Genomic DNA, 24168 nt, shown 5'->3' with positions numbered 1-24168 from the left:
GGAAATCGCGCCTTTACATGTTAAAGCGCGTTCCAGAACCTCTAGAACCATTCAACAATAACGCTACATCAACTGACTGTTGTTAGTTGAAGTATACTCTGTCTCTACTGCTGCCACTCTTCTACGCTAGATGACAGCACTGCTGCAGTTGTTCAAAACTAACCCGACGGTACAGCAACTATACCCGTAATATTGAAAGAAGCGCGTTGACAGTTAGGGCTGGAGGGAGGAGCATTACACGTGCCATTGCACGGTGTTGCCACATTCCTGCATTCATTTTTTCCTTCCCCTCGTTTCCTGCTCACTTGCTTGTTCGTTCAGATCGCTCAGAAGTGAGAGGTTTGGCAACTCCAAGCAACTCGGCCCGGCCAGCAGGCTTATCTCCATGGCAAACGCAGTGGGCTAACCCACGTTTCCATGGCCACCATATCCCCTACCCCCTTCTTCCCACCCAGGTAGGTAGTAAACGGACCTCTCTCTAAGAACTGTCAGATTTTATCTTTCAATATTACGACCATACTAATGCTTTTTACAATGAGTACAATAAACTGGATTAAAAATAACTTTATTAAGAAACAGGTATTGTTATTACATTAAATCCTGATCAAGAAGAAACGTCCAACCGAAAATAGTATACAGTGTAAAACAATTTAGAAGACTACAAAGCAGCTCGATTTGTTCTGGGCGATTTCATACAAAAGAGTAGCGTTTCAAAAATGTTGCAAAGTTTGGGCTGGGAAGACTTGGGTGAAAGGAGACGAGCTGCTCGACTAAGTGGTAGGTTCCGAGCTGTCAGAGGAGAGATGGCGCGGGAGGACATCAGTAGACGAATAAGTTTGGATGGTGTCTTTAAAAGTAGGAAAGATCACAATATGAAGATAAAGCTGGAATTCAAGAGGACAAACTGGGGCAAATATTCGTTTATAGGAAGGGGAGTTAGGGATTGGAATAACTTACCAAGGGAGATGTTCAATAAATTTCCAATTTCTTTGCAATCATTTAAGAAAAGGCTAGGAAAACAACAGATAGGGAATCTGCCACCTGGGCGACTGTCCTAAATGCAGATCAGTAGTGATTGATTGATTAATTACAATCCCTTTCTCAAACTCACAAAGTCGTTAAACAATCATATACATGTATTTTATATTTCTTGTGCTATTAATACTTAATTTCTCGTAGTTCATGCTTCAATATTGTTCCACAATATGATACGTAGATAATATTCTTGATGCATGTTGCCAGAATCACCAATATATATACTCTTCAGGGTTAAATCCATCATGATTCGGCCATTCCTGAGATGTCTGTACTGAATTGTTAAATTCATGAAGACTTCATGTAATAATACTTCTCAAATACAGTAAGATTGTCTACAAAAGAGGCGACTTTCTGAACCTCAGAGGAATTCCTCCTTTGGGGGTCATGACGACGCCTCTTGTGCTCATCGGAAGTGGAATTGGGGTATCTTCACTGGCCTCCACCACGAACTTGGTGAGGATATGCATCACTCCAGTCTTGGCCGACATAAGTCCAAATCGCATTCCTGTGGACAATAAAACATACAGAGTACATCAACGAGCTAGAATAATATGGGGGGGGGGGGGGAGTGTATGCCTGACATCAGCGCTCCTAACGGAGGCAATTTCATCAAGGGCAGCCATGCTTCGAGTTGTCAAAACAAAGTGAGTTGGCGCGAGAACATAATGATCAAGTGACAGGGAGATTGTGCGTGGCGTTTGATCATCGTAAGCTTTAAGAAGTGAAAAGTTAGATCCTCGCTTTCAACAATGCCATGCTTACGTATGTATGGTGATTGATAATGTTCCCTTTTTCGGGCTTAGGCCTATCATAAATGATTATTTCTTGGTAGCTTATCTGTTTATCTTTTGTCTCTGTGAGTTCATTTTCGTTGCCTTCTGCTGTTGGTGTGTGATTCATAAAAGTTTGATATTCAGGTTCGTTCTTTGTTTCCCCCATAATTGTCCTGAAGGCTATGTGTTACTCTCTACGCCTTGTGCTTGGGTATTGGCTTGATGTAGACCTATTTCAGTCAAACGTACACCAAGCGTAGTAAAAACAGTATTTTACAGCTACTTGTGAAGTAAATGAAGTGTTTTTTTATAGATGTCAGTGGCATTAATATTTAACATTAGGCTACAGGTCACAATGTACAATTTTGAAGGTTACTTTTCACCTAATAAATCCAGTACTGAGCGAATTGACCTTGCTGTTAGGGTCGCGCACCTGTAAGCTTGGTGGTGGGGGTGGTGATGGTGATTATTGTTTTAAGTACAGCTGTTAAAATTATTAAAGAAAAAATGGAAGGGGTTCGAAACTTCGAAAACCGAAGATGTCTGCCATAATGAGACAGATGCCACGAAACACATGAAAATGAAAGACTCCCTAGTATTCGCAAATCTAATGCCCTTGGGGTCGGAAAAGAACAAGAGTTGACCAAGGGAGGTCAGATAGGATAGATGAAAGTGAGGAGCCTGGCACAAGTAAGTGGAAGCAATTCCTGGACTCAGCTAAGCTCCCTGTGGTCACTAACCCACGCTCCCAAGTGAAGAGCCCGTGGGGCCCCTTTCAGTCACCTCTTACGACAAGCAGGGAATATATTGGTTTTTATTCTACCGCCTCCACCGACAGGGGCTGCTATGAGCTTGCATTCGGAAGGTGGTGGGTTCGAATCCCACCGTCGGCGTTCTTGAAGATGGTTTTCCGTGGTTTCCCATTTTCACACACGGCCGCCACCTTCCTAATCCTATCTCTTTTCCATCTCCCCGTTACCGAAACTCTTCGATGTTTTAATGCGACGTTAAAGAAGTATAAAAAAAGCAATTCCAGTACGATACCGTAATGAGAAATTATAAGCAATAATTACATTAAACAATTATAGTGCTACTCGTGGGAATGCATTGCGTTTAAAGCTATGATCAGAATAAGGTTATAACCTACCGTAGGTCCCTTTCGTTTTAAGGATTTTCGTCGTAAATACTCATTTATGTCCACGGTTTTTATTGTAATTTACGCTTAACCACAACAGTCCAGCAGGGTTCCAATTTCGTTGCCAGTTCGTATGTCACTGTATGAGGATTCCCCTTATATCCTTTTCGAATTACCCTACAATCAGCTGATTTTCGTCATTCCACAGCCACGTCACCATGCTTTATGTGACCACTGAGAATATAGCGGACGTACGTTCAATTACGTTCAGCCAGGCAGCGCTTCCGCCTCTCTATTATTCTAGCTCGTTGGAGTACATACATCAGTTGGGAAACGGCTCACATTCATTCAAATCTTAATTCTGCGGTTAACAAAGTGTGTTATGTGTACGGGCAAAATGTCGAAATTAAATGACCAACGTTAACATTATCCGAACACAGTGGACGCTGCTAGGCAAAAGTAGTTTCTGCAATTGTGTCAAACTGTATGGGAATAAATAAATAAATAAATAAATAAATAAATAAATAAATAAATAAATAAATAAATAAATAAATAAATAAATAAATAAATAAATAAATAAATAAATCGTTTAACTCATTTTAGCTTTATATTTGTTAAGCTATAGATAATATTTATTGGGAACTAACTTATCAGGCGCTGGTCATGTAGTGACATGGATAGCTAATCATAGAGCCTGACCATATGTTTCAATATATTCGTTAATTTTGAAAAATTCGTACACCATGTAATTTCTACTCTAGGGTCTTTAAGTCTACCGCAGTGGTACCACTGTGTTGGACGTAAGCTTCCCTATTCAGTGATGCACACATCATGGGTCGGAGTTTACATTTAGAAGACGAAATAACGTAAATTTAGAAATTCTCACGTTTTCGACCCCACATAACTTTGTCCTGCAACCGTTGTGAGATCATCATCTTGGGCTCGGGGTTAGCTTTCTAATAGTGTTCCACAAGAGATGGGAATTGATAATTAGGCGGTTAAAATACCGACTCGTCAAAAATTTATTCACCTTGTCTTTCTACATAATCACGTAATCACAAAATATACTTGAATTTGCTGTTAGCCTGTCTATTTGCGAACGAAACTAGACTAGAATCTGTTAAACTGGTCGACACATTAACTCGCTATGGTGTTCCGAAGTCCACTGAGTGCTCACAGCTCGAGACCCCCGCGGGGGAGGTTGCATCATCGCGCCTAATGTATCATTGTAGCCTTTAGCAAATGCTTGGAATTACCTAGTGACATCGGAATATAAAATGTATTACCTATAGTTTGCTGATTTTCGTAAAGCCAACTTTTCGTACATGCAGATCAAAATAACTCGCCCATCCCCACTATGCATTACTAGACATATTTCCTTACTCCCTCTTGTGATATGAAAACGTACTCACCAATGCAGCTGTGTGGTCCTTCTCCAAAAGGCATGTATGTGAAGGGTACACGTGACTTCTTTCCTTCTTCACTGAAGCGCTCTGGATCGAATCGTTCAGGGTTGGGGTAGTACTGCGGGTCTTTCTGAAGGCCGTGCAGGGGGACGAAGACAGGGGTGCCCTTCTCAATGGTCAGTCCTGTTTCAGGAATGTGGTAGTTCTTCAAACATACGCGATCCAAGAACGGCAGGGTAGGATATTTCCTCAGCGTCTCTGGAACAGAGGTAACAAAAATATTACGTTACATATCAAGTGACCGTTGTGGTATCATGCATTCATTCGAGTAACTGTATGACTACCAGTTAATATCCAGACAGCTGCTGGACATGTTCCTTAGCATTGGAGAGTGAATGGTATCTGGACCTGGGGCTGTGTTATTGCTCGTCTTTAAGGCTTTGATCTGTTGTTGAAGCTCAATTGGACGAAATAGTGGATGCAATTTCTCTTCATAGGTACCGTATTGAATGGTGTGTGGCCTATATGAGATAAAACAGGTGGCAACTGTCGCAATATATGTTCATTAATGTCTTACGAGAAGTAAACTGCGAGCAATTCTGTGCGTTTTCAAAACGACTAATATTCTGCTACAATGTAGCAGGATTGATGGAGGAGTTGAGTGAGTTCAACACTGTGTATTTTTAAGTTTGAATAAACGTTTTGTTTTCGCTTGCGTTTTTTGTAGGACGAGGTGGTTTACTTCAGAAGAGCGCTGTTGATATTGGTGAAGTTCCTTACGCCTGTCATGCAACACAGCTTGACATTCTTTATCCCACCAGGGAGTTGGTGATCGTTTGCTGTAGGCATATCGTATATTCTGTGGAATTATGAAGGCAGGCTACTCAATTAATGCAGTCTCAGTAGGTTTCAGAGTCTGTGACGAAGTCGTTCGTTTCGTGGTTCTCCTCCAGGATGAGATCTATTGTCTCCTTGTAACTCGTCCAGTCAGGATGTCCAGTTTTCCAGCGGAATGTTGGGTAGATTGTGTGCTTACTGGTGGATGGATTTTACGGCGTTAAGAATATTGGAAATCGGTCATAACCAAGATTGTCCTGTAGAACTTGTCTGGAGAAGCCAAACTCTAATTAAGGAGATACTATACGTATACTGCTGAAGGGGGCTTGATTAGGTCGGGGAAATCGGGTATCAGACTCATCGTTGTTGAGCACTAAGTACTCTTCTTCGGCTGCTCCCATTAGGTGCATTCCCTGTGAGTCTGCAGAAGGACTTACACAAGTTAAGTGGTGTACGTTGTCGAAGCCTCCGACGATTAGTAAAAGCTGTGAAAATAAAGAAAATAATTTCCACAGTTATTGTTCAGTTACTCACTGGTAAGTTGAATTATAAAGTGAAATATTAGTTAGTGGCGAACCTCTGTAATTTAGTTTAATGTCATAATTTTCCAGTATAGACCATCTGAGGTTAAAAATTACTTGGTCATGTATGATGTTCATCTGGAGGTGAATTCTAAGCCGTCTATATTCATCATAACAGCCCGATCTTATAAAATTATAGTCTGAGACCTGAATGGAGTTGATATTCTACAACCAGGTCTCCCTAACTTCACACATCGAAAAGGAGTAATGTGGCTTTAAAGTCTGCAGGCTGCTCATGCTTTCTTATTGAGTGACAATACCCCCTGTTTGAGAAGTACTGAGATTCGCCATGTACATGAGACGAATCGTTTTCCGAGGGGCCGCGTTTTTAAGCGTCAAGATAAAATGTACAGAGGTTTCAGGCAACAGAGATGTAGTTTTAGCCTGTGCTTTAATTAGAGGCTGCTCTTGTGATTTGAATACTGTTGTGAAGGATAGATACTGTAGGTCCAGTAGAGTTGGCAGGAGAACGCTCTCCGTTGTAATATGTCTTCCACTGGTTGCGAACAGGAACCCTACTTTGTCTGGAACTAGGCCATTTGGGTGTAAAACGAGAAGGTACTTAGGGGTACTAGGTACTTGGTACTCTCTAGGGGAATTGATGCAAGTATGCGTAAAGAAAATGATGGAAATTCCTATGTGGTATACTTGCTGGCTGAGAGTTTTTCTGCTTCAGTGCTATGTGCATTTAGATTCCATTTCTAGTGTATAAATCAATAGTGATTTTAAAGCATGCCATATTGTGTTTAATCCAACGCTGTCGTTACTATTCTGGACAAGATCGGTCGTCTGCCCGACGTGGACCAGAGCACTAAATACATCGTCCTCCTACTGTATTTAGAAGTGGGAGATATTATTGTCATTATTCCTATTATTATTAACATTATTTCAGTTGTATATTTTGTCGTTAATATTTTAAACTGGAAGGTCTCCATATGTCATATGAGTAATTTGTTTGCTATTAGGGTGGATGATGTATGCCGTGTATGGGAAGTTGAGTTATTGTAGTGACGGGTAGTGTTGTGTGAGGCGTATGGGTTGCAGGAAATTCATCCTTAAGACTAGAATCCCATGATCTGGCCTGAAGGAAACACAATAGAGGAAGAGTGGATAGTCATGAAAAATGAAGCCAGTAGGGCTGCTGAAGAAACGTTAGGAAGAAAAGATCAACTAAGAATCAGTAAATAACTCAGGAGATACTACAAATGATTGATGAACGACGAAAATACAAGAATGCTAGAAATGAAGAGGGCAAAAAAGAATACAGTCGATCAAAGAATCCAGTGGATAGAAAGTGCAAGGTAGCTAAGGGAGAATGGCTAAAGGAGAAGTGCAAGGATGTCGACTGGTCCAAGTTATTTAAGATTCTGAAGGTGACTGGGATCAGATACCGAGAACGAAGAATTAACTATAATATGTATATAAATCAGTCTGCAGTTATAAGAATCGAGGGCTTTCAAAAAAGAAGCAGCAATTCAGAAAGGAGTGAGCCAAGGCTGCAGTTATCCCCCTCCTTTTAAATGTTTGCATAGAACAGGCAGTAAAGGAAATCAAAGATGAATTTGGAAAGTTAATCACAATCCAAGGAGAGGAACTCAAAACCTTGAGGTTTACCAATGATATTATTATTTTATCTGAGACTGCAGAAGATCTCGAGAAGGTGTTGAATGGTATGGACGAAGTATTGGGTAAGGAGTACAAGATGAAAATAAATAAGTCCAAAACAAAAGTAATGGTGTGCAGTCGAACGAAGGCAGGTGATGTAGGAAATATTAGATTATGATATGAAGTCTTAAAGGTAGTAGATGAATATTGTTACTTGGATAGTAAAATAGCAGAAGTAAGGAGAGCATAAAATGCACACTAGCACAATCAAGGTAGAGCTTTCTTAAGGTAAGAAATTTGCTCACTTCGAACACTGATATAGGAATTAGAAAAATGTTTTTGAAGACTTTCGTGTGGAGCGTGGCAATATATGGAAGTGAAACGTAGACCATAACTAGCTCAGAAAGAAAGAGCATAGAAGCTTTTGAAATGTGGTGTTACGGAAGAATGCTGAAGGTTAGATGGATAGATCGAATCACGAATGAAGAGATACTGAATCGAATTGGTGAGAGGATATCGATTTGGCTAAATATGACGAGAAGAAGAGATAGAATGATAGAACAAATCTTAAGGCACCCAGGACTCGTTCAGTTGGTTTTTGAAGGAAGTGTAGGTGGTAAGAACGGTAGGGGTTGACCAAGGTATGAATATAACAAGCAGATTAAAGGAGATGTAGGATGCAATAGTTACGTAGAAATGAAAAGGTTAGCACAGGATAGGGTGGCATGGAGGGCTGCATCGAACCAGTCTATGGACTGAAGGCTGAAACAAAAATGACTTATTAATTTGCACAGTACTCGGGAGATAGTGGGTTCGAACCCCACTGTCGGCAGCCCTGAAGATGGTTTTCCGTGGTTTCCCATTTCCACATCAGGCAAATGCTGGAGCTGTACCTTAATTAAGGCCACGACCGCTTCCTTCCCAGTCCTAGCCCTTTCCTGTCCCATCGTCGCCATAAGACCTATCTGTGTCGGCGCGACGTGAAGCCAAGAGCAAAAAAATATGCACAGTTCACATAAAATGTCTTTGGAATGGTTAGTAGTGATATACAGGATGAAGCGTAATTCGCGCACTCGGGCGTCGCAGCGCGACTCCTCACATGCCAGCAATAAAAAAATGTCTCTAACAAAATTTCGTCTTGCGAATATATGTCCGGTAGAAAACGGACGTTGAAGAGTAGCAATCTGGCAACACTGTAACCACATGTAGGGTAACTACCTCTGTCAGCAGTGTATAGTCGTACTGTACAGTTGGTGCAGTGGGTAGAGTTTTTGGTTGGCATGCAGGAGGTCGAGTGGTCGATCCTGGGTTGAGGCGCATTTTTTATTTGCTAATTTCCATCTGACATTACCTACTGTAATACAGTAAGACACCGTTTCTGAGGTCACATGTATCCTACATTTACAACATTTTGTAACGCTGAAACAACGTAACGTAACGTAACGTAAGGCCCTAACGAAATGTAATGGACCTGAACGAGGCAAGAATAATAGTTGGTACTAATCTATGGGACCACTGGAGGAGGGTACAAAGAAAACAGGTTTCACATCTAGTAGATGAAGCGGTGCGAATAAATTCACGCCCAGGACGTGGAAAGGGCACCTTTTAAAGCTGACCAATGAAAACGATTGTTCGTCCATTTCTAGGATCGTAGTATGTAAGGGCAAATGGTTTCTAGAGGACCTACTGCAATCGCTGTTGACGATTAAGATGCCAGATTCCATACCACCTGGACTACATTTACGAAATAAAAAACATACGCCTCAACCCAGGATCGACCACTCGACCTCCTGCATGCCAACCAAAAACTCTACCCACTGGACCAACTGTACATTACGACTACCTTCCGCTGACAGAGGTAGTTACCCTACATGTGGTTGCAGTGTTGCCAGATTGCTACTCTTCAACGTCGTTTTTCTGCCGGATATACTCGCAAGACGAAATTTTATAAGAGACATTTTTTTATTGCTGGCATGTGAGGAGTCGCGCTGCGACGCCTGAGTGCGCGAATTACGCTTCACCCTGTATATGTCTTATGCAGCATTAATAATGTGTATTTAGTTTCTGTGTATAGAGCAGTGAAGTACGCTAGCCAGGAGGAATACATGTGACAGCACGTGAACTTCATTGACCATTTCTCCGACAGGAGTGATATTTACTACGTTATTTCCAGTTTTTCTTACATATGAGGCAGAAACACAGTCCAAACATATGAATAACTATTGGTATTTTGGTATTTTCATGTTCAGTAATCAGTCCATCATTGTGGTAAAAGCGTAATGTTTCGATAGGTAAAGTTACGCGAGACAAACTTGAGTAGGCCTACGGCTAAATAATGACTGAGGGAGGCCTGTGACTGAGATAGCGCGTGAAGGAGCGAGGGGCAAGGTCGAGCGAACATAGCTCGCTTCGCCTCTGAGAAGCGAAGATCGGTCACGGCCATACCGAGCATGCAGCGTGTTTTTGCATGACACTAATCCATATACCATGTGGACGTTGATTATTTATCAGAGATAATATTTTATTTCTAATTCACGAGAGACCGTGTTGGAATACATACGACACACTGGACAACTGCCAACTATGAATAACAAACTATAGCATTCTTTTGTTCAATACACTGATTAACATGAAACAAGCTATCTTCATTTATCTCTACTTCTAACCACTTAACCCTTGAAATCCGCGTGTATACAACGTGAGATAAGGCAAATGACTTACCTGATATCACCATATCCAAGTACTTTAGTCCAAAGACCATTTCATAAGTAATGTGACCGTCATTGTCCTTAAGGGCGTCTGTAATCTCTTTTCGGAGTCTCTCCTGTAGCTTAGGTTGAAGGGCAAGCTCGTAGAGGGCGAAACTCATAGTACTGGCTGAAGTCTCGAACCCAGCCACGAAGAAGATGGCTGCCTGAGCCACCAGATCATCTCCGCAGAAATCTTGAGACAGAAAATAACACTGATCAGGACGTGAAGCATATCAATTAGAAAAATACAAAAAACATCCTTTTCCCAGATCACCAACACCAACCGTATTTGTTGTGGTTGTATGGCTCCTTAGCTAATCAACATAGTGGCCTGGGGTTCGTATGGCCCCAGGTTCGATTCCAAGCGAGGTCGGTAATGTGGTTAGTTTCTTTGATATAGGGACTAAGAGTTTTGCTTTATTTGTTTCGCTATATTTGAGGAATATATTATACAGAATGTCCGGTAGCTGACTGGTGAGCGTAGTATCGGTTTAGAGGCCTCTGGCTGCTTTAGCTGCGTCTGGTTAAAGCCCCTGGCTCGGGAATGTTTGTGTTCGTTGTAATGCACAACTTCATTCACATGCAACACATCTTAGTAATAACTATTATTGACTATTGACGTTGATTATTTATCAAAGATAATATTTTATGAATGCATCTTTCTTCAGGAACTGCCGTTTCACTACATTTAATTCTATGGCCGACCCAGATGGCATAGTTGGGCTAGTTAAGTGCCCTGTTCCGAAGATGAAGTGCTACATTCCAGTTCAGTTCATTAGTAAATGCGACTACACCCTGTCGTTGGCACCCGGCATGTTAGAAAAATTTGTGGGAGTAAATTCAGACATTTCGCCATCTCTTAACATCCATAGTGATTTTAGGAACATTAGACTTTTGTTATGATTATTATTTGTTTGTGATTAAAAGGGGAACATTAATTGGTGACAAGCAGCCACTGAAGGACTACTGCGCAATACGCTATATTCAGAGGAAGTACATTGCGTCAGATAGCAACAGAGCATCCAGGAACAGTCTTCCAAAGGAGAAACTGCATTTCTGCGCAGTGAAATTAAAAATACTACCAAAAACCTAAAGAACACTAAACCTCCACGAACCGATAACACAGCAGGGAAAATTATCAAATAGATGCGAGAAGAAGGCGTAGATATATTTCATCTGTAGTGTAATAAAGTGCCTTTGCTGGAGGGACCTAGTGTTTACAGTGCACTATGTCTTCTGGTATGGGCTAGAGCAATTTTGTTACTTTCATTCATCTGTCTCAGCTTTACCCTTGGCTTTGACAAAATGAAAGTGACTGAGGTATGAGTGATGCTAGTAATGCCATTCCTTCTGCAGCCAGTCCCTGCTATGAATGGTGTGAAAATATTGCTTATAGGGTCAGTTGGTGCATGCATTTCAGTGGGCTTGGCAGACTGATATGTACTAGCAACTTCTGGCTCGGTGAGGAAAGCAACGGGAAACTACCTCACTCCTCATTTCCCTAGTACGCCTCTTCAGTGATGCCTAGGCCATCTATGATAGCTTATGGCGGAACTGTTGAGGATCCAACCAGCCTTCGGGCTGAGGACTAAACAAACATACATACAGTGTAATAAAATTTGGAACACTGGAGAATGACCGAAATCTGAGCCAGCTCCATTTTCATCCGAATCCGCAAGAAAGAGAGAATCAAGAACTGTATCAATTATCGCACTATCGCGTTGACATGGCGTGGAAGCAGTCTTACATTCAAACTCACCTATGAGAAGAACAGGCTGGAGTTGTTGAAGGAAAAGGAACGCGGGGAGAGATTCTCCGCATGAGATGAATAATTGAAAAATCACGAGAATACTGCACTCCTGTCCTTATTTGCTATGTGGATTAAAAAACGGACGGCTTTTGACTCCGTTTCATGGGGCAAGTTATGGCAGATTCTAACAGAGATTGGTGTTCGAGCTCATCTCATTTCTTTGATAAATGTTTTGTATGAGAACATCATTTCATCAGTAAGAGCTGATGGCAGTTTCTCTACAATCATTAGAGTGGAGAAAGAGGTGAGAGAATAAAAATTAATGGCGTGTGGCCTCCGGAGATGCTTGGTGCAGGTGTTTCGAGCGACGCCCATGGGCGATCTGAGACTCTGTGAGAATGAGGCCCTATCCAGGTTGGTACACACACTCAGCCCTGGAGAAAGAGGAATTAATATACGAAGGTTGAAATCCCCATCTCGGCAGGGAATAGAACACCGCACCCCTCGGATCGAAGACCAGCATGTCAATCAATTAGCCGTGGACCAGCAGTTATCACTACTGGTGGGAGATATTATTCTTATTATTCCAAATCCTTTTAGCATCGTGAGTAGCTTTGCGATTCCTGGCAATCGCCGAATATCTGGTAACCACCAGATTCCAAAGCGCAGTGACCATTGCGTGGAGGGCCCACTATACCTATCATAGCTTGTTTATTACTTATAACTGTATATTCGATTTAATTTGTTCACTACTAACAACACGGGGTCTAAGTTGGAGGAGAGCTCTGTATAGACTCTTTAAAAATAAATATGAAGTAATCAAGTAGCCATGGAGCCAGGCATCCCCGAAGTTATTATCGTCATGCTTCGTAAGAAAAGCCCTCGACAGTCATACTGGAGGTATCTGGATTGGTGGGAGGAAAATGAGCAACTACGCTTCGCTGATGGCACAACAATGCTTGCTAGCAACGAACAAAAATTGATAGAGATTTTAGAAATGAAAACGATAAATTTTGGGTATGAATTAAATAAAGATAATTCTCGACAAGTCGAAGTTAATGATAATATAACTGGCCGAGCAGAACAACTTAAACTGTAGTCAATTTACGAGAACTAGAGGTTATGGATGATTTTGTACATCTTGAATCGCTAATCAGCAGCACAAGGAATTCTGAGGGGAGAAAACGGAATGCCGTCCTTGAAAACGTTACCACAAAAAAAGGTAACCAAGATCTGGAAGGACAGAATAATAACAACAAACACAAAAGACCGACTATTGGGAAATCTTCTGTTTTTAGTTTTCTTTTGCGAATGAGAACATGGACTTGTAAAGTGCCCAATATGAAACGCATAAACGGATTTGGTATGCGGTGCTGAAGAAGAATGCAACGCATTCCTTGAACTGAAAGAAGAACAAATGTCCCGATCATAGAAGAGCTGAAAACATTGAACCTTTGTCATCGCGTCTGAACCAAAGAATTCTGGTCACAGAACCAGGGGAGATGGAGTGAAACTTGAAAATGCCATTTTAAAGGGAGAAATAGAAGGCAATAAATCGAAAGGAATGAAACCTTACAGGTGGACTGGCCAGGTGAAGAGGATCAGCGATTTTTCAGTTCGACTAAATATTGAGGAACGATGAAGATCGGCAAGAATAGTGTAGTCACGTCAGAATTGCGACGAGAAGTGTGGTCACGAAACTCAGGAATAAGTAACACGACTAAGGATGATGATGGTGATAGCACATGGCCTACGGAGAGGCCTGGTGAAGATCTTTCGGGTTGACGCCTATAAGCAACCATCGCGTCTGTGAGTCTGGGGCCCTATTTATAACTTTTAAATTTTAATGTTAAAAACACGCATACACCGAGCGACCGAAATTAAAAAATTAAAGTTAAAACCCAGACCCAGCCGAGATTCAAACCCGGGACAGCTTGGACCAAGGCCAGCACGCTAACCATTTCGCTCTGGAGGCGGGCATGATGATGATGATGATGATGATGATTGTACCGGGAGGTACATCTCTACGCCGCACATTTAAATCTTGCGCCTTAAAGAACTCCTCTACAGGAGAGACGCTGAACTTCAAACTGGACCAACTTATAATTTTTCTCTGAAGATGGCAACACTAAAATTTTGTTATTGTGAAGTTTCCAGTACTGTGTGAATTTCAATTTGTTTTGTTTGTTTTGTTTTCCACTTATCTAGAAGTTTGGACATTCTCTCATATATGTCACCGCTAAAAACTATGATCATGCACCCTGGTGCTAAGTGAAAGAACTTTTTTGAATAAATTCTGTATTCATAAGTTTTTCTTACTAAATTTTGTTCATTCATCTTTAGGTTGGCAATATTTATCTTTTCTTTCCGCCAGTTTTGAATTTAGCCAATCAAGAATTTCTGGAATTAATTTTCAACCAATCCTGTATTTCTTCTTCGATTTTTTCATTCACAAATAAAATTGTGAGGGTGTGGCTGTTTTATTCCTGAAAGGTCTCGAACTTTCCCCGAGGGTTTATAAACTGCAGATTTTTTCGTCTTCTGGCCATTTGATCTTCGTCTAACTTAGTGTGTGTGTCAAGCAGGGGGCGGGAAGCGCCTCTTTCATCAGACAGCAGTTCTTCAGTAAGGCAATGGCCAGTTAACATCTTTACTTCTCTGCCCCGCAGTTTAACCTGAGGGAAAGGTCCGAAACCTTAAATATGTAACTAACTTCTCTAAAATGTAAATCTCCTGTCGGCTCATGTAAAATTTAATAAATCTTTAACTGTAAACCGGGGATAGAGAGTGATATACACTCTCGAGCTCCCCTTCATCTTAGTTTGAGGTACCGCATTTGTTTCTGCAATGTATTGAAGTTATCTCCATTCGCGCTACCTCAGTAGTTTTGGATTAGCCCCTGTTTCGTTGGCCAAGTGCTCTATAGGTCGATTTTTTTTTTTTTTTTTTTTTGGGAGCTCAACCTTTGACTCCATTCCGGTTGTACTCGGGCCGTTTATTGAACCTTTTCTTTTTCACTTAGGCCCCGTAGGTTGGGTAATAGATACCTCAGTGTAATAAGATGGCTATTTGTAAATAGTGCCTTAAAAGGCCAGTGATTATTAGATTTTCATATTGTGTTGGCTGGAATAGGCTTAGGAACTGAGAGCGGGTGAGCTATTTTTCAAGTGTTGTAAAATTGCCTCTGGGAGGCCTGATATTGCAATTTTGGGAGCAAGTGCTCCAGGTATTAGGGGATTTCTGCCCTTAAGTAAAGTTATGATCTTAGTAAAGTTAAAGTGTGTAGCTCAGGAATTGTTAAGTGAAGGCTTGAAGCCCAAGTTCTGTTTATACCACCAATCTTGTCCCTTCTAGACTTGTTATTGCTACTGGTGCCTGTTACAGTGTTATTTGTTGATTTTTTTAAAGGAAAGAAAGAGAAATATAACCTTTGTTAAAATTTTAAATTAACTTTAACTTTGTAGTTAGACCCATTCATCCCTGTACATTCTTTCACCTCTGCTGGTCCACGGGTATCCTCGTAACAATTATTATTATTATTATTATTATTATTATTATGATTATTATTATTATTTATATTATTATTATTATTATTATTATTATTATTATTATTATTATTATTATTATTATTATTATTATTATTATTATTGTCTTCGAGATATTTGAATTATCTTAAAACACTGCTTCGAAACGGTTTGTTCTAAATCCCGTCGTATCTAAAGCGCTGAAAGGGTGACCATCCTCGAAACTTGGAGCAAATCCGTCACTCTGCGTATATTGAAGCATAGGATAGTCTTTACTTGAAAGGATTGCTTTCAGCTGTTTGATATCAGCCCTGAATTATCTGCCAACAGACATACTTGGAGGCTATGTGCAGTGTCAAGTTGAATTAACTTTTGCGATGCCTTGAGGGCTTTGTCAGTTTCCTCAGACCCAAACCCCATGGCGCAGCAGGCCCGAAGGGCCTTGGCCTACCAAGTGACCGCTGCTCAGCCCGAAGGCCTGCAGATTACCGTGTGGTCGGCACGACGAATCCTCTCGGCCGTTATTCTTGGCTTTCTAGACCGGGGCCACTATCTCACCATCAGATAGTTTCTCATTTGTAATCACGTATGCACGAACCAGCCCTCAGATCCAGGTAAAAATCCCTGACCTGGCCAAGGCACGCTACCCCTACACGCGGGCCAATTCCATTTTCTCAGACGCTGATTATATTTTTGAAACGTAGTAGAAATGGCTTAACAAGAAGGCAGTGGCTTAACCTATTAGTGCATGAATTGTACGAACCGATATTTTGTTTAGTTTTGCTTGTTAACCTGATTATTTAATAAACAGGTCCAGTGCTAAGAAACTTGAATGTAATACACAGTTGCAGGAAGATGTCGCATGAAAAAATCGAATAATTACTGAATTGCATACTTAAGAGGAGACGAGGAGGAAATCCTTCAACACCATAAAAATTTGTTTTGCTAAAATTGCTGGAAATCCAGTCCCAAAAGTGCGCACTAAATTCCTAACACATAGCGTGTCAGGCGCCATGTCTCAATTTTCATGCATTGTTTTTTTCATCTTTGCTGAAATCTTTACATCTGTTTAATCAGCCGATCACTTCCGCTACCCCATGGTCACACGGTCTTGAAGATTTGTAAATCTTTTAGAATTAGAAATTAAAATGTCACCAATAAAGCTGACTTTTTTCTTTCCTAATTTGTTTACCCTCCAGGGTTGTTTTTTCCATCGGACTCAGCAAGGGATCCCGTCTTTACTGCCTTAAGGGTAGTGTCCTGGAGCGTGAGACTTTGGTCGGGGGATGAAACAGGGGAGGAGGACCAGTACCTCGCCCAGGCGACCTCATCTGCTATGCTGAACAGGGGCCTTGGTGGGGGATGGGAAGATTGGAAGGTATAGACAAGGAAGAGGGAAGGAAGCGGCCGTGGCATTAAGTTAGGTACCATTCCGGCATTTGCCGTGAGGAGAAGTGGAAAACCACAGAAAGCCATTTCGAGGATGGCTGAGGTGGGAATCGAACACCCTCTACTCAGTTGACCTCCCGAGGCTGAATGGACCCCGTTCCAGCCCTCGTACCACTTTTCAAATTTCGAGGCAGAACCGGGAATCGAACCCGGGCCTCCGGGGATGCCAGCTAGTCACCCTAACCACTACACCACAGAGGCTGGCAATAAAGCCGACTAGGTACTTAATTTAGACAATACCTTCCGGCTCTTTCGCTGAATAGGCGGCGTAGTCGCTTTCGGTTCAGAGGACCCCGGATTCGATTCCCTGCCGGGTTGGAGATTTTAACCTTAAAATGGTTATTTCGATCTGCTCGGCGACTGGGTATTTGTACTCTCCCCAAGATTCTTGCAACTCACACATCACACAAAACAGTATACTCCACTACAAAAACAGGCAGTTCCCAATCATGGCAGATGCCGCCCACCTTTGCTGGAGGGTCTGCCTTACAATAACTGCACGTGGGCGAACCGAACATGTCCTCGGACACTCCTGGCACTAAAACCATACGATAAACAAGTGAAATAAATTCGACAGTACCTATCAAGCTGTATGCGTTCTACACCAAAAATTAAAAATAGTAGGGAGACCAGAGGTTTGAATATCAAGTTCCAATAAAAGTAAACTCATGACCCCTCATATCCTCGAGATGGAGCAGCTCTTTTTGGGCACACCCCCGATGGAGGTGATCCGCGTAGATCTATTAGACCACATCTCAACCCTTCCTGTCATTCTTGAATTCCTGATAGAGCCGGAAGCCGAACATGGACCTCCGATGATGGCAGATAACGGTAACCGTTACGCTACGGAGGCGGACTGAGTTCCAGTTTCTACTATTTCGCCTTGGACACACAAACAACGACTAATGATGCAGTAGCAACTATAATGCACTTACCAAACTTCTGCACCACGCTAGCGTCATGGTCATAGTGCTCCACCTCTGCCTTGTCCTTCTCCTCCACCTCAATACTTCCCTTGTCCTTCAGCTCGATCAATAAATCAACCAAGTCATTCCGCTTTGTTTTGCTCTTCTCTCTCTGATCAATCGTGTCCCAGAACACTTTACGGAGGAAGTTACTCGCATCTTTCTGGAAGAAATGTAGTTTCGCAAGTTTGACCAATGAAGGCACGAAGAACAACACAGCTACTTCCAAAGCTCGAGCAATGTTGTCTTCAAACGTCTTCTTGCCGAACTCACGGAATTCTGCGTTGGGATCTTGTAGAGAATTGCTCGCAATGCCAAAAGCACATGTGGAGATGACATCAGTCGTGCATTTCGCTGCAATTTCTTTAATGTCAAGGGCGCTGGTGGGATCCTTATTTGTCAGCTCCTCCAGATGATCAACCATCTGCTTGTCACAGTCAGCTACCAAACTGAACATTTTCTTCATCTTGCCAGAGGTAAATGTCGGAGAGAGTTTCATTCTAAGGTATTTCCACTGCTGCCCCTTTATTACAAAGAGATTATTGAAGCCCAACGGATCAACGTGGACATCAGAATTCACATGTCTGTCAGCGAAGTAGTTAAAGTCTTTGACCAGTACTTTCTTGATTAAATCTGGATCTCGTAATACAAGAGCAGGCCTGAAACAAAGAAATATGGTGACAATGGTATCTCTAAAATGTTTTACATAAATACTAATTGCCGCACAATATGAAGATAAAGTCGGAATTCAAGAGGACAAACTGGGGCAAATATTCGTTTATAGGAAGGGGAGTTAGGGATTGGAATAACTTACCAAGGGAAACGTTCAATAATTTTCCAATTTCTTTGCGATCATTTAAGAAAAGGCTAGGAAAACAACAGATAGGGAATCTGCCACCTAGGCGACTGCCCTAAATGCAGATCAGTAGTGACTGAAATTGAAATCAAAACGAACACGGTCCAAAACTTTTAAATATTACTTGTATGGAAATTAGGTTGCGAAATCGAACATTTTCAAACTCATAAAAAAAAGAGGTATGTTGAAAATGACTGCAAAGGTTGCAGCTATGATATGATCTCTTCCTTGATGTTCTACTCAGGCTGAACACATTCTTAGATGCAAAGGTAAAACCCTATAGGAAAATTGATCTAACGCCAACTCAGCTTACATATACTAGTAGGGCATGTAACAGTGGCCACTTTCACACTTGAAAAGCAATGAAGTAGACTCTATATCGGATGTGACTTACAAAGGAATAATCTAAAGACAACTATATAAATTCAACTTAGTGACAGAGCGACGTAAATGACAAAATATAACCACACCTGAGAAAGTTGTTCGTTGTCAAAATGATGATAAGCAGTTATATGAAGTTGATTGCTCTCATATTTTAAACATTACAGTTCATGTTCAGATACTGTTCTTACAAGCAGGCCTATCCGCTTGTTAAAATGGTTTTATTTAAAGAGCCAAATTGGCTACAGGTTACTTAAAGAATATTATTTCATTTGACTTTTTCTTCTTCTTTTATTGCGCCTTTCCTTGTTCAAGTGGGTCAGCGATTCTGGTTATAAACTTCCATCAAACAATTTCGTTGCGTTATTCTTTCACATAATATATCCACCGTCTCTTTCGACTTCGTATCCACTAGCGGTGATTAGAGGGCGAGGGGGGACAGTTGCCCCCTCCCCAATTTGTTGAGAAAACATTACGTTTTTATTCCATTTGTTGCGGCTGAAACTAGGAATTATCTAAATTTTTAAAACAAGCAATTTGTACTAGTCTTGTTGTCTTATCGGCTAATTATTTCCCTTATTTTCTTTAATTATTAACAAAATTATTAGCGGAAATACGTACAAGATGTAGTTTGTCGTGGCTGACCGATTTGTATAGCGCCACAGCAAGTAGTGGACGCATTGCGTGTGCCGTGAGGAAGGGTAGCATGGTCACTGGTATAATTCACCAACTTGCCGCGGCAACCGTCAGTCTGGCAGTCTCTGTATTGTCTGTTAGTTTCTTAATGTGAAGTCAAATGATAAAAGATTTTTAATTCTATAATTACAACGTACTTTTATTTAAATCCAATGCGTGTGTAATTTTATTCCCTTGATGAAAGTTTTGTCGTAGAGAATTGAATCAGAATTTCTAAAATATTATTACCGACATAAGTTGGTAGACTGTCAACCTTTACTTCTCTGTCGAAATTCGTTCAGAGAAGATTAAAAACTTACCATTTTGTAGATTTTTTCAGTTTTGATATTTCTACCATCCCCTGTCGCCGCGCCGCTATATCCCACAAATCCGGGTACGTTTTATTGTCGTACATTACCTCCCCCTTCTAATCCCCAATCGCCACTACTGTTCATATCTTCCTACCCCATCCACACATTCATTTCAAATACTGCCCCCCTGTCTCGAAATGTGCTCATAACCACTACAAATATTACTTCATACCTCATCCAATTCATCCTCGTCACCTCACATATCCACCTTAGCATCTTCATCTCTGTTACTTCAAGATTCTTCTCCTCAGATTTTCTGTTTATCAATGTCCCTGCTCTGTATAGCATTGCAGTTCTAGCCACTGTATTACTAGGTATATGCAATATCTTTGAATTTAGCGTTATATGTTTTGCCACAGAACACATCTGATTTATTTTTTCCATGTCATCCAGGCACCCTTCATTCTAAGGGCTATTTCTGCACTTACAATGTAGATCTCCAACTTTGGCCACCGTTGATACCAGGTACAGCAAGTATCATCAGTGTAATCATTCTTCAATACGCTCTGCTAATCTGAATTCCTCTGTCCTATCACTAGAAACTCCAAATCACATACACTCATCCTTCTTCCTAGTAAACTTTAGCCCTCTTCAGGGGCTGTATCCAGTTTTCCAGTTTCTATTCCGTCTCTGGTTTCTTCTTAGCGCACATATAAGCTGCCTCTGTGGGTCAGTGATAGAATGTCGGCCTCCGGATTCCAAGATAGCGGGTTCAAACCCGGCAGATGTAGTCGGATTTTTGAAGGGCGGAGAAAAGTCCATTCGACACTCCATGTCGTACGATGTCGGCATGTAAAAGATGTCTGGTGACACATTTGGTGTTTACCGGACAAAATTCATTAAATCTCAGCCATAGACGCGCAAGAGAGTTTCGGTTTACTCGGTATGCCATCTAGTAGGCCTCGAGTAAAACGGAACGTCGAAATTGACGAGCAGACAGCCAGATGGCGTCAAATTGAAATGTCTGCACACGGTAGCTGAGGCCGTAAGATGATGATTATTATTACCGCACATATTTAAATTTCCAATTTCTTTGGAATCATTTAATAAAAGACTAGGTGAACAACTGGCAGGGAATCTATAGCCTGGCCGACAGCCTTAAATACAGATCACTGTTGATAGAATGAGTGATATCGCCTATGAACATCATACACCAAGGTGCCGGGTCTCTGATTCCCTCAGATATGACACCCGTTAATATCAGGTAAAATATATAGATTTAGTGATGCCTCATGTGAAAACTATCTTAAAAATACATTATTCTTACTTAATGCTTAAAATTGAGATAATTGAAAATTGAGTAAAATTAAAGCTGCTTAATATTTACGACTATTGTATGCTTAAAATTGACATATTTCAAATTTGACTATAATTAATCCTACTTAATATGTACAAAAACACAATAAAATGAATGAGTATTGAAACGATGACTTCTACTTGATAAATAAATTCAGTTGGCAAGGGACGGGGGATTATAATATTTTCTTTTGGTATCAACGTTAAGTGACGCCGACTATACTTACCGGTCTAATATGAAGAATCCCACGTACGGTTTTCCTGGCATCTTTTTGTAAACGTCCATGCAGAAGCCACCCAAAGAGAACTTCAGTAAGAAGAGATCCTTGACATTTCCCATGAAAGGTAGGGGTTTGATGTACGGCACTCCCCTCTTAGCCCAGTAACTGAAGTGACGGGTGGCGTAGAGGTAAGCGACGGTGAAGACCACTGTGAGGACAGCAATGGCCTCCCAAAGCCAAGAGTCGAACACAAGACCCATGGTAGAGCTGCAACACACAATGATTAATTATAATACCTGAACTATGTGAAATGGTGGTGTCATAGTGGGTGTAGTTTGTACGGGCATATTGGGTCAGACGTTGGCACTCTAGGGACTGCGAATTCATGTTGTTCTCTTTAATTATATTTTATCATATTTACCTTTCATTAACAAATTTTGTGCTCTTATTGCTTTTTTGTGCGATATGTTTCTCATTCGGTAGTACGCAAGCTCAGAAAAGACAGGAAATGCAATATAAAATCTACCGTATTTACTAAAAGTAAATTTCTTTAATATATATATTTTTACCAATCCAATGAAAATATTTTTGTTCACGAGACAGGGCAAATAACTTCTTGTTTCTGAGGACTGTAATAGTTATTTACAATGTACATCCGTTGTATAGAACTTAACATGAAAGCACGGATGTTAAATGGGCGAGCGCTAACAAGCTTTGTTAACCGTGTGAGCTTGTACACCTTTATTAAAAAGCCCTTATGAATTTATCAATTCTTGTTCTTTTCCGACCCTGACGGTATTAGAGTATTCGAGGCCTAGGGAGTCTTTCATCTTCATGCACTTCTTGGCCTTTGTCTTTCTTTCGGGCTATACCTTCATTTTTCGAAGTGTCGCGTCCCTTCCATTTATTCTCTCTGATTAGTGTTATATAGAGTATGGTGGTCTAGTTGTACTTCGTCTTAAAATAATAAAGACCACTACCTCCACCTGAGTAGTTTAGAGGACCCACATTCCACATTAACCTTACACGTCAGGTTATAATAATATGCTTCAAATTCTAACAAATGTAAATTATCATAATGCCCCTCCACTCATTTACGGCATTTAAGATCAAGCGGTGCCCGCGGTTTAACTACAAATCGGGTTTGAACAATGTCAGTAACAACTGTCGAATGATAACTCAACTCTGATTAACCTGTCACATTTCGTCTGTCTCCTAGCTGCCTCAGAAGTTCAGTTGTAGAGTGTCGGCGTCCCGATCCCAAGATGGTGGGTTCAAACCCGGCAGAGGTAGTGAGATTTTGAAAGGCGGAAAGAGTGCACGCGACACTCCATGACGTACGATGTTGGCATGTACAGTAAAGGATCCCTGACGAACCATTTCGTGTTTACTCGACAAAATTAATTAAAACTGAGCCAAAGACGCCCAAGAGAGATTCGGTTTTACCTGCCATCTAGTAGACCTAGAGTAAAACGGAACGTCGAAATTGACGAGCAGGCAACCAGATGGCGTAAACATTAAAATGTCTGCACACGGTAGCTGAGAACATACTTTATTTTCTTTCTTTTTATACTGCTTTTTCAACACCCGTGTGGTCGCGGGTGTGCGAACTGAGTCGCACATGTGGATTTGACCCTGTTTTATGGCAGCATGCCCTTCCTGACGCCAACAATATATACAGTAGAGGGATGTAATCACTATTGCGTGTTGCGTGTTCCTGTGGTGGTTGCTAGTGTGATGTGTTATCTGAATTTGAAGCGAAAAGTGTTGGGTCAAACACAAACACCCAGTCTCCGAGCCAGGAGAATTAACCAGTGGCGATTAAAATCCACGACCCGGCCAGGAATCGAGCCCGTGACCCTCTGAACCGAAGGCCTCAACGCTCACCATTCGCCAATGAGTCGGACGCTGAGTCCATACGATTATCATCATCATCACCATCATCATCATCATCATCATCATCTTCATCTTCATCATCATCATCATCATCATCTGTCCCCAGCCTCTATACATAAATGAGCGTGTCTAAGACCGTAGCCATGGAACATGAATTGTTTTAGATCCTGCACTTCTAATGGATGAGGCACGTGTTCGCTTTTAGGTCGGGAGCCACACGAGGGTTGAATATACGTTCAGCAGTCGTATGTCCTTTTCAACGGGCGTTGGGTATCTGGTCAGACGAACGTTGCTTTATGAATGTTTACCATGTCTGGTGTCGTACAGTTTGTTTCGCTATCTTACATTTTCTTGCGAATGGTTAAGGGAAATAATCGTTCAAGAAGGTTCACACCATGTTAAGAGCGAACGGACCGAGTAAGTTCGCCGTGCGGTTAGGGTCGCGCATCTGTGAACTTGCATTCGGGATATAATAGATTCAAACCCCACTGTCGAAGTCCTGATGATGGTTTTACGTGGTTTCCCATTTTCACACCAGAGAAATGCTGGGGCTCTACCTTAATTAAGGCCACGGCCGTTTCCTTCCCACTTTCCATCTCATTGTAGATGTAAGACCTATCCGTGTCAGTGCGACGTAAAGCAAATTGTAATAAATAAAT

General features: G+C 41.3%; 1 protein-coding gene across 1 annotated transcript in view; it reads right to left on the bottom strand.

Moving 5' to 3' along the window:
- Window positions 1–549: 549 nt before the first annotated feature.
- The window catches only part of LOC136877418 (cytochrome P450 6k1), a 50110-nt gene continuing 26491 nt past the window's right edge, over window positions 550–24168 (bottom strand). Inside the window, exons 2-6 of the mRNA XM_067151439.2 lie at window positions 21620–21880; window positions 17784–18472; window positions 10097–10318; window positions 4359–4610; window positions 550–1543 (exon numbers count right to left, since the gene is read on the bottom strand). Of these exons, the coding sequence (XP_067007540.2) occupies window positions 1371–1543; window positions 4359–4610; window positions 10097–10318; window positions 17784–18472; window positions 21620–21873 (1590 nt within the window). The 5' untranslated portion in view covers window positions 21874–21880 and the 3' untranslated portion in view covers window positions 550–1370. The remainder of the gene's footprint in view (window positions 1544–4358; window positions 4611–10096; window positions 10319–17783; window positions 18473–21619; window positions 21881–24168) is intronic.

The sequence above is a fragment of the Anabrus simplex genome, chromosome 7 (genome assembly GCF_040414725.1).
Source record: "Anabrus simplex isolate iqAnaSimp1 chromosome 7, ASM4041472v1, whole genome shotgun sequence".
NCBI lineage: Eukaryota > Metazoa > Arthropoda > Insecta > Orthoptera > Tettigoniidae > Anabrus > Anabrus simplex.
Note: the sequence above shows the minus strand (reverse complement) of the source record. Positions and strands in the feature narration are given on the sequence as shown.